Source organism: Schistocerca cancellata, chromosome 5 (genome assembly GCF_023864275.1).
Source record: "Schistocerca cancellata isolate TAMUIC-IGC-003103 chromosome 5, iqSchCanc2.1, whole genome shotgun sequence".
Taxonomy (NCBI): Eukaryota; Metazoa; Arthropoda; class Insecta; order Orthoptera; family Acrididae; genus Schistocerca; species Schistocerca cancellata.
This window is the reverse complement of record NC_064630.1, coordinates 119,112,752-119,124,574: the sequence shown is the minus strand read 5'-3', so window position 1 is coordinate 119,124,574 and position 11,823 is coordinate 119,112,752. Positions and strand designations below refer to the sequence as shown.

At 43.1% G+C, this 11,823-nt stretch overlaps 1 protein-coding gene across 1 annotated transcript in view; it reads left to right on the top strand.

Annotated features, from left to right (window-relative positions):
• Positions 1-5,475: 5,475 nt before the first annotated feature.
• Positions 5,476-11,823, top strand: part of LOC126188029 (3'-5' exoribonuclease 1-like) — an 88,307-nt gene continuing 81,959 nt past the window's right edge. Inside the window, exon 1 of the mRNA XM_049929451.1 lies at positions 5,476-5,711. Within this exon, the coding sequence (XP_049785408.1) occupies positions 5,685-5,711 (27 nt within the window). The 5' untranslated portion in view covers positions 5,476-5,684. The remainder of the gene's footprint in view (positions 5,712-11,823) is intronic.

Sequence of the window (11,823 nt, the reverse complement as noted above, 5' to 3'; positions counted from 1 at the left end):
ATTAATTTGTAAAGATACAGTGAGTAGACTGTGAGGTATTTATGATGAACAAAGATTTCCCTGCATGAATCTCTATACCCTAATCCATGGATAATTCTGATTGCTCTTTTCAGTAGGGTTAATATTCTGTTCATATGTATGTCGGCAGCACAACCCCATATCTCTATCCCGTAATTAATCTGTGCAAAAATGGTTCCATAATAAATTGTTTTTAATGTCTGATGTGGAACTACTTTTGATAACTGGCTGATTAGATGTAATGAACTGCTGATTTTATTGCATAAAAATGTGATATGGTTATGGAACAGTATGCCCTGAACTCGATGATATAAAATAAAATAATCAAGTATGAGAAATCAGTTAAGTCAGACAATGTAAAATTATTTCGTTGTGCACCTCATCGCTATCGGGAATGACGGAAAAGCTTGAAACTTCGTATAACGAACACTTTAAAACTATTTTCAATCCCTCTGGTCCGACTAAGATGTTCGGGAAAGTTCCATTTCTTGTTTAACTAACGCCAGATCTGCAATTTGCTTGTTAAATATTCCAAGGCTGTCAATTTTTGGGAAGCTACAGGCTCAAATTGTTTTGGTCGCAAAGAAACAAGTTTTACAACGGTTCTCGATGCCCTCATGAATATACAATTCATATCTTACAAACCATGGAGGTGTAGGCGACTTGCCTACAACAAATAATTGCATAGCCATCCGGTATAATGAGTTAACGGAGTACTATTTATTCGTGAAAACTCACACTGAGAAGAAAACTAAAAACAACAGAGAAGTAACAAAAACTAGGAGATCCTAGATCCCAGATCTTACGGCAAAGATAAAAAACAACACATGACCAAAAAAAAAACTCTCGCGCACTTTTGATCTCACTTTGCACCAGACATGAAAAATATCACTGCCACACAGCCCCCCCCCCCTTAAAGTGCGGAGCCCCAGGGATATCTTGATACTTGAATTTTATTCGACGTCCAGCTCTGGTGTGCGTCGGGTGTCTCGGGGGCAGTGACGTTGTTGTTTGTGGTGGTGATTCACCTGTCTCGGACGATGTACTGAGCGGTGTTTGGGTATGCTCTGCGTCCATCATGTGTTGATGCACAGGCGTGGTGTCAGAGGTCGGAGAGGGTAAAACCCATGCTGGCTTGACACGTTCAATCGATACCTTTGTCGGAACACCATTGTACATTATGTCCACGGTATGCTTATTTCTACTCAGCACCTGAAATGGGCTTGTATATGGTGGTTGTAAAGGCGATTTGACTGAGTCTGTTCGCAACATTACGTGAAAGCAATTGTACAATTCTTTGTGTACAAACACCTTACGGTTACCATGGCGAGAAGGTGGCGGGCAACGTATATTTGTGCAGTGACGTTTTAGCTGCTGCACCCAGTGTGTGAGGCCCTCTGATCCGGGTAGTAAGGTTGGTACTAAATAATCTGCATGAATCCGTAGCGGCTCGCCGTAAACCATCTCGGCAACTGATGCACCAATATCGGGTTTGTGAGCTGTCTACAGGCCTAACAACACTAATGGTAATGCTTCCGTCCATCTCTCTTGATGACACATCAATGCTGCTTTGAGTGTTCTGTGCCATCGTTCGACCATACCATTACTGGCAGGGTGATAGGTAGTCATGTGGTGGCGTTGGAAACCGCACATTTTGGAGAGCTCGAGGAACAACGTAGATTTGAACTGACGTCCTTGGTCAGTTGTGACATGAAGGGGGCATCCAAAACGGGCAACCCACATACACAGAAACGTCTTCGCAGTAGTTTCGGCTGAAATATCGACTATTGGAGTTGCTTCTGCCCATCTTGTGCACCTATCTATGGCCGTAAACAAATATCCGTAACCCTCTGACTGTGGGAGAGGTCCAACCAGGTCTACGTGAACGTGTGCGAATCTAGCAGAGGTACCTTTAAAATCTCCAACATCAGCACGCACATGTCGTCCTACTTTACTCTGTTGACAAGGAATGCAGGAACGTACCCAAAGGCGCGCGTCTCTTTTCATAGAAGGCCACACATAGCGGTCTGTCAGCAGCTTTATTGTAGCGTTGGCTCCTGGGTGCGATAGTGTGTGGACGCTGTCGAATGCCGTCTTGCGCAATATTTCTGAAATGAATGGTCTTGGTCTGCCCTGAGAAAAGTCGCACCACAGCTTCCGCTTGGAATTAGGCACCAGAATTTGCTCGAACTTCAGACCTGTAGACGGGTCGTTTAACAGCTGTCGTAGCTCTGCATCCTTGGTCTGTTCCACTGCAAGTTTATCATAGTCTATAATTTCTGAAATCCCGCAAATACGTGAAAAATAGTCAGCCACTAAATTTTCTGCGCCTCTTAAATGGCGTATATCTGTCGTCAACTGACTTATGAACTCAATATAACGGAACTGACTTGGTGAGCATTTATCACTGGTGTTCTTAAAAGCAGATGTTATGGGTTTGTGGTCTGTAAACACGGTCACTGGTCTAGCCTCTATTTGTGGGCGGAAGTATCGAATTGCTTCGTAGATCGCGAACAATTCTCTGTCATACGCGCTCCACTTCCGTTGTGCAGTCTGTAACTTTTTAGAGAAAAACCGTAGTGGTTGCCATTGGCGTTCTACACGCTGGTGCAGCGCCGCCCCTATTGCTGACTGGCTCGCGTCTACAACAATAGCTAATTGTGCGTAGTGAACTGGGTGAGCGAGCAACACTGCTTTGCTGAGGCTTGCTTGAAGATCATTAAATGCTTTGTCCATTTCTTGTGTCCACTTAACTATTCGTCGACCTTTGGCGTCGTGTCCCTTGAGTGCATCAGTGAGTGGTGCTTGCACCGCAGCCGTTGCTGGTAGGTGACGTCTATAAAAATTTATTAATCCCATGTATCGTCGTAGCTCTTGGTAGTTTGTCGGTTTCGGAAGGGCCTGTATCGCGGCGATCTTCTTTGGCAGAGGCAATATACCTTCTGATGACACAGTATGGCCGAGGAAAGTGACTTGGTTCTTGTGGATGACGCATTTATTTTCGTTTAAAACGACTCCGTAGTGAGATAGACGCTTGCGAAGTTGACACAGATGCTGTTCATGTGTTTGACTATCCGGAGAGAAAACCAAAATGTCATCAAGATAAGCAAAGCAAAATATTAATCCCTTTATCATCTCGTCGATAAATCGCTGTCAAGTCTGTGCTGCGTTCTTAAGGCCAAAAGGCATAAATAAAAACTCGAATAATCCAAATGGTGTAATCACTGCTGTCTTCTGAACATCTCTTGGAGCCACCGGTATCTGTTTGTATGCTTTCTTGCAATCAGGGACGCTAAAAATTTTCGCGCCGGCCAAAGCACATGTGAAGTCCTGTATATTAGGTACTGGGTATCTATCTGGAATGGTTCTTGAGTTTAATGCTAGGTAATCCCCACACGGTCTCCATGACCCATCTTTCTTATGTACTAAGTGTAGGGGTGAAGACCACGGACTGTCTGACCGGCGAATTATTCCCGCCTGTAACATTTCCTCGAATATCGCCTTTGTTTCTGTCACTCTCTCTGGTGCGATTCTACGTGCTCGTTGTGAAACTGGTTGTCCTGGCGTGGTACGAATATAGTGAACCGTACTATGTTTAACTTCTTTTGTCTGTCCGTCAGAACATCTCCGAATCTTCTCTTCGTCATGTAGCTCTTCGACTACAGAGTTGCCAATCGCCTGTAGCTTCTCACAAGTTGTATGCCCTTTAGTGCTTGATATTGCACTGTTGTCCGTCAGATTTAACAAACGTTTTCCTTGTAAGTCGACCACCAACTCGAAATGTGCCAGAAAATCAGCGCCCAAAATAGGTTCTGATATACCAGCTATCACAAAAGACCAGATCAACTGTTTGGAAAAACCCACATCAATCTTGCACACTTTACATCCGTACGTGGTAATCACCGAGTTATTCACTGCCTTCAAACGTGGCTGTATGTCTTTTTCGTTGTGTGGCGCATGGCTGACAGGAAGCGAACTAATGTCTGACCTGGTATCCACCAAAAACCTTGTACCCGTAAGTACGTCTGATACATACAATCTTTTCGAAGCAGGAGTCATATGTATTGACGACTGTTGTCGCTGACATGAAAACACTGCACTGTTTCTGTACATACCTTGGTTGTCTGAGTAGGCGCATGGTGATGTACATCTTGTAGCATTTCTCCCAAAACGTATATGGTACCAACACACCTTACGCTCGTCCTCTTGTTGACTTCGTGTTTCACGCCCAGCCCGGTCTCTCTTGCGCTTAAAGATAATTTGTGGTCGTTGTAGCGTGCGTAGTTGCGCTCGCAAATCATCTATTGCAGTTTTTAAATCTCTAATTTCGTTTGAACTTTTTGTTGTTTGACGCGTTGCGACCGCGGCACAGTTTACTGTTATATCGTCAGTTTGGTCTTGCTGGTAATGGTAGTTACCGTACGTGGCATCACTGCGTCATTGCGACTGTTGCAGTAGGCTCGTGCGTCTCGCAGATTCTGTCTGCAGCGAGCAGCAGCTTGTCAACTGATCTTTCGTCGTATATAGCTAGTGTAGTTCTTACTTGCATTGGTAGCTGTTGTTGCCATACGTGGAGTAACAGTCTATCAGAGACTGTCGATCTATCTACCAGGCTGCGTAAATGACGCCAGTATTCTGACGGGGTCCTATCTCCCCGTTTCTCTTGGTACAGTACTTGTTTGACTCTGATGTCGACTGACTTCACACACCGAGAAATTAATTCTTCTTTCAGTCTACAGTATGCTCCTTCAGTAGGCGGGTTCACTATAATGTCAGATACCAAAACCGAGGTCTGATGGTCCAAATTACTTATCACCAAGGTGAACTTCTCGTGATCACTGAATATTCTTTGTTGTAGAAATATATTTTCCATTACCGCGAACCATGTGTGTGGCTGAGAAGGCATGAATGGGGGCGTCCGTAATTGCAACCGTTGAGTTGGTGAAGCGTTGAAACCAACGGGTACTTCCGTTGCTGTTACTTGCTGTGGTTGTGCTGCCATGGTTGTTGAACCAACGTCAATCCTTTGGTCCGGTATATGCTTTAAGTTCATATCTTTCGAAATATGCAACTGTAAAGTTTCTATCTCATTCTGAAGCCTATGAATTTCTTCCGTTATCGAACCGTATCGTTTGCCGTCGTCGGTCATTGCTTCTGCAGTTAATGTTCGACATAGCTAACGAAAAATTTAAAGTTCCTTAATCGGAGGTCACCAATTATGTAGGCGACTTGCCTACAACAAATAATTGCATAGCCGTCCGGTATAATGAGTTAACGGAGTACTATTCGTGAAAACTCACACTGAGAAGAAAACTAAAAACAACAGAGAAGTAACAAAAACTAGGAGATCCTATAGTCTTGCGGCAAAGATAAAAAACAACACATGACCAAAAAAAAACTCTCGCGCACTGTTGATCTCACTTTGCACCAGACATGAAAAATATCACTGCCACAGAGGTAATACCTCCATGTTACAAACACTATGATCTTTGAGTGTGTCGGAAATCGGAGGGAGCGATGAACGGCAAATGTTTACATTGAAATTGAAGTTGATGTAATGTTGTGTAACACGATAACTCCCATTTCGGCCGGGTTGTTATGGTTCAGATTTTGTTGTTGAACAGTGATTGGGTGTTGTGTTCTACATAGTACAACGAGCTGCTGAGATGGCCAATTCTACAAAAGCTTCCAAGGTAGTATGGTGCAATGATTTTTCTTATATTTCACTGTTGAAGCTACCTATAGTTTTAATAATATAATTTTGGTTAAGAACAGGCTACATAAAGCTATTAGAAAGCTGGTGCTGTGGAGTGCAGCCACGGTATTTAAACACTTTTGAAAGGTACACAGAAAAGAAACAGAATTGGCTGTGCAGTTCACTTTCCTGCAGTACTGTAAAAGGCCGAAATGTTGGAGTGCAAAGTTAATTGAAACCAAGGAAATAAACACGTCTTTTTATCAACACTGCGCACTGTTGGATCAGTAATTTGCAGCACTTGAGGGACATAATGTGATACAAAGTTATGGTGCTGCAATGTTGTAAATATTTTATAAACACACCATTGAATTAATATGTAGTGCAAAAGACAGTAGGTACAATGAGAGTTCAAGAGTGGTTTACTGATATATCATTCTTGTACATATGATGAACAAGTAAATTTGACTTTATGTGTGAGAACTGGCAGTGCACATTTGTTTTAACATAAATGTTGTGTGCTTAATTGAATGTGGTCAGATGTAGGCCAGTGTTAATGCTTTGATTGAAAAAGATGGAATACCGGTTTCACTTGTTATTTAGGTGTTTTAAATTTTTTCCCTGGGGGTTTTATGAAATCATGTAAGAAAAAGCTACCTTTACCTGGAACATGTCGATACATAACTCAAAAAATGCAGATACAAATTTGATAATAACAATTCTTTTGATCAGTAATTACAGGTTATGCTAATGAAGTGCAAGATATGAACAGTACCTATGCTAGTTACATCATAATACACATAATCTTTATAGAGACAGATTCAGTGTATAGAGTTTTTAACAGTTCCACATTAAATGATATGGTCTAATGTGTACAGTTTTTAATAGTTGCACATGAAATGATATGGTATATTGTGTGATAAGTAGTGTATTTTATTGGTGAGACATCAGTTGTTAACTCATCTAAATGCCTTAATTTCGTGTAAGTTGTGATTCAAAGTAATATGGCTTCTTCTAGTGGGTGAGGATGGAGTGGGCGAGTATTTGGAATGTGATTTTGTAGAAACATATTTAAAAATGTGTTATATTATGCAGATGATGTGCATTAGAACCAACAGTAATAAAATAACAGCATTAATAGTAGGCCTCATAAAACAGTTAGAGACTCACAGTCAAAAATTATAGTGAACAACACATGCTAAGCAGTTATTATGACAACCAAAGAACAACAATAGAATGTCTTCTAGATGGATACATTAGATTTAAATTCACAGAACATAGTACAAAAGCACAGACAGAGGTGTTTTAATTTCAAATTAGAGATAAAATTTGAGGAAATTCTTTGGGATGCTACTGCTAACAAGTATGGTATGTAATGAATATTTTGGTGACTTAGGAGGCTGAGATATAAATCCCCATCCAGTCACCCATGTATATCCATACATTTCAGGCTGAAGTATATTCATAGTTTCAACTGTCAGCTAATTTTCTAAACAGCTTTTCATGAGATATATGGAACTTTTATTAAATTATTTGCCACACATGATTTTCAGCTTATCTGTTACTCTTTCATTTGTCAAAAAATACTGTGACCATTCCTGCCACCCTTGTTTGTGTTCAATCATTTTGCCTTCTTTGTCTGACCTGACCCCGATCCCACACAACGCTGCAATTTCCTGTAAGTGCTTAAAAGCAATATATTTGGTAAACAAACTGCAGTTTGCCAGTATCCTATTTACACTACTGGCCATTAAAATTGCTACACCAAGAAGAAATTCAGATGATAAACGGGTATTCATTGGACAATTATATTATACTAGAACTATCATGTGATTACATTTTCATGAAATTTGGGTGCATAGATCCTGAGAAATCAGTACCCAGAACCACCACCTCTGGCCGTAATAATGGCCTTGATATGCCTGTGCATTGAGTCAAACAGAGCTTGGATGGCGTGTACAGGTACAGCTGCCCATGCAGCTTCAACACGATACCACAGTCCATAACGAGTAGTGATTGGCGTATTGTGACGAGCCAGTTGCTCGGCCACCATTGACCAGATGTTTACAATTGGTGAGAGATCTGGAGAATATGCTGGCCAGGACAGCAGTCGAACATTTTCTGTATCCAGAAAGGCCTGTACAGGACCTGCAACGTGCGGTCGTGCATTATCCTGCTGAAATGTAGGGTTTCGCAGGGATCGAATGAGGGGTAGAGCCACAGGTCATAACACATCTGAAATGTAATGTCCACTGTTCAAAGTGCCGTTAATGCGAACAAGAGGTGTCAGAGACGTGAACCAATGGCACCCCATACCATCACGCCGGGTGATACACCAGTATGGCGATGACAAATACACGCTTCCAATGTGCATTCACCGCTGTCGCCAGACACGGATGTGACCGTTATTATGCTGTAAACAGAACCTGTATTCATCCGAAAAAATTACGTTTTTGCCATTCGTGCACCTAGGTTCGTCGTTGAGTACACCATCGCAGGCGCTCCTGTCTGTGATGCAGCGTCAAGGGTAACCGCAGCCGTGGTCTCCAAGCTGATAGCCCATGCTGCTGCAAATGTTGTCGAACTGTTTGTGCAGGTGGTTATTGTCTTGCAAATGTCCCCATCTGTTGACTCAGGGATCGAGACATGGCAGCACGATCCATTACAGCCATGCAGATAAAATGCCTGTCATCTCGACTGCTAGTGATACGAGGCCGTTGGGATCCAGCACGGTGTTCCATATTACCCTCCTGAACCCACCGGCTCCATATTCTGCTAACAGTCATTGGATCTCGACCAACATGAGCAGCAATGTCGCGATATGATAAACCACAATCGCGATAGGTACAATCCGACCTTTATCAAAGTTGGAAACATGATGGTAGGCATTTCTCCTACTTACATGAGGCATCACAACAACGTTTCACCAGGCAACGCCGGTCAACTGCTGTTTGTGTATGAGAAACCGGTTGGAAACTTTGCTCATGTCAGCATGTTGTAGGTGTCGCCACCGGCGGCAACCTTGTGTGAATGCTCTGAAAAGCTAATCATTTGCATATCACAGCATCATCTTCCTGTCGGTTAAATTTCGCATCTGTAGCACGTCATCTTTGTGGTGTAACAATTTTAATGGCCAGTAGTGTATAAACAAAAACTGCTAGTTCGGCTACCTACACGTGAGCTTATGTGATGATTCCACTTCACTTATCTGTCCATTGTTACTTCCATTACAAGTCTGTTTATAAATGCAACTCATTTCTTATATAGTCAATTGATATTATATTTGTACATCCTATAAGACATACAACACTGTGTTACGAAGTAGTTATGAGTCATTGCTTTTGACTGACATTTTCTCAAGTCCTAATGGGGTAACACTATTTTTCTAAGGAGATAATATTTCCTCGTAGATAACTGTTTGATATACAAAACTCTGAGATGGCTCGAACTTCTTTCCCATGGATCATTCATATGTAATAAGAACATCAGTGGTCCTTTTGCATTTCTCTAACACTGCCTTTGCTTCTGCATTTATAGATGACACTCTATTGGGGATACAATGTTGAATTCTGAATGGTAAGAAATTTCCAGTCTAATTGTGATCCTGGCTAATCAGTCCATAAAAATGTCTCATATGTGATTGATGTCGTTGAATCCACCTGTTACCCTCTGTCCATAAGCATCAAGACATTGTTCATGGAAAAACATGAGTAAGGATTAACTTGACAGGCATATCCGACATAAAAAATAAAAATGAAAAACACTCAGAAATATTCAGCATGTAAGCTGCTTAACAACATGTACAAATAAATTTGCAATGTGAATGTAAAATGACTAGTTACACATAACTACAATTTATTGTGGAAAATTATCAGTGGAACTAACTACATACTGGTGGACGCAGATAACGTCATTTTGTTCCAGATAGATTGATCCCTGAAAACATTCTAGAATTCTAGTATAAAGGGAAATGAGTGACAGCATGTTTTTAGGTGGGTGTGATCTGTGCTCTTTTCCGATTGGTGGTAAGTTTTCTTACTCAAGTTATCTGAAGAATATTATGGTCAAGAGTGGATTTAATCATAAATTTTGTATATAACTTGACAGGCACACTGTCAGGCCGTGGGAGATTTAAAGTTTTTTAACACTACTAGTGCTGTAATTCTTCATGCTTTCCCGCCGATCTGTTGACATCTTGGATATTCGGGAATCCAGCCGGATGTTCGCGGCGTTCTCGCACGATTTTTCAACAGCGTGCCTCGCTGTCTTCTTCAGGTGCTACCTGAGACTGGTCCTTGGGTCGATCGAGTCCAGTATTTATGCCTGGGAGGAACTGGGCGTTCCCTAATCGGTCCGCGCCGGGTCGAGTGTTCCATCTATGATCCGCGCCCGCCAGCCTCAGCTTCAACAGACCCCTCCAGTCGCAGATGTTCCGACTTCCGTCGGCGCCCGTTCTGGCCATCCTCAACGGATGTGGTTATCATCTGAGGTGTGTCAGACCCAGTCTGAAATGTTGGGTACTCTATCTCCTGACTGGTACTATGATTTCCACTTCTGTTTCGTGCAGGGCGCTCCCTAATCGATCCGTGCCGTGTCGTGTGTTCCGTTTGAGGTCCGCGCCCGCCAGACGCGGCTACATTGTTCCTCTCTGGTCACTGGTGTTCCCTCCGCCATCCGCGCCCGGCCTGGCCGTCTTTTGAAGTCGAGTTCATGATCTGGGGTGTGTCAGATCTGGTCTCCAACGTCAGACACCTTGTCTCACGGCTGTTCTCTCGGTCTCCATTTCTATTTCTTGTAGAATCCCGTAGTGTCCTGCGTTGAGTTTTCACAAGCTCAAGCGCTGGATTCCAGGCAATGCTGATTTGGTATCCCGAGTCACGGTTGATTAGATTGTCTGTGACTTTAATCTCAATGGCTTCTTTAATGACACTGTCCCAAAATCTTGAGGTCTGTGCCACAATCTTGGTGTCATTGTAATCCATTGAATGACCAAGTTCCAGACAATGCTCTGCTATGGCCGATTTAGTTGCCTGCCTGAGTCTGGTATGTCTCTGGTGTTCTTTACACCTGATGTTCACAGTTCTGGTGGTCTGGCCAATGTATGACATCCCACACTGGCATGGTATGTTGTAAATACCTGGCTTGCGTAGCCCCAGGTCATCTTTTACATTCCCCAGCATAGCCCCAATTTTGGTGGGTGGGCAAAATGTGCTCTTGATGTCATATTTCTGGAGAATCCTGCTGATCTTGGCAGAGATAGGTCCGGCATATGGCAGGTATGCCATCTTCTTTGCCTCTTTTGGTTCTTCTTCTTGATCCTTTGGCCGGTTAGCAGGTTGAAGTGCCTTCTGGATATCTCTAGAGGAGTACCCATTCCTGCTGAACACTGATTGTAAGTGTTCTATTTCTGTGGCCAGACTATCAGGATCTGACAGTTTGTGCTCTGTGGACCAGTGTTTTGAGCACTCCATTCTTCTGTGCCGGATGGTGGCAACTGCTGGCTTGTAGGTATAAGTCAGTGTGCGTAGGTTTGCGGTACACACTGTGTCCAAATGTGCCATCTGCCTTTCTCTTCACCAGAACATCCAAGAACAGAAGTAGTCCATCCTTCTCCATTTCCATTGTGAACTGAATGTTCGGATGGCAAGAGTTCAGATGTAGCAGGAACTCATCTAACTTCTCTCTACCATGGGGCCAGATGACAAAGGTATCATCCACATACCGAAAAAAGCACTTGGGCTGATATGTGGCTGAAGAGAGTGCCTCCTCTTAAAACCTTTCCATAAATAGGTTGGCCACCACTGGTGATAGAGGGCTGCCCATAGCCACCCCTTCTGTTTGTTCATAAAATTGACCCCCATATAGGAAGTACGTCGAGGTGAGTACATGCCTGAATGGATCAAGGAGAGCCCCATCGAACTTCTCTCCAATAAGCTCAAGTGACTCCTTCAGTGGTACCCGTGTAAAGAGTCTGACAGGCGCGGACCACAGATGGAACACTCGACCCGGCGCGGACCGATTAGGGAACGCCCAGCTCCTCCCAGGCGTGAATACTGGACTCGATCGACCCAAGGACCAGTCTCAGGTAGCACCTGAAGAAGACAGCGAGG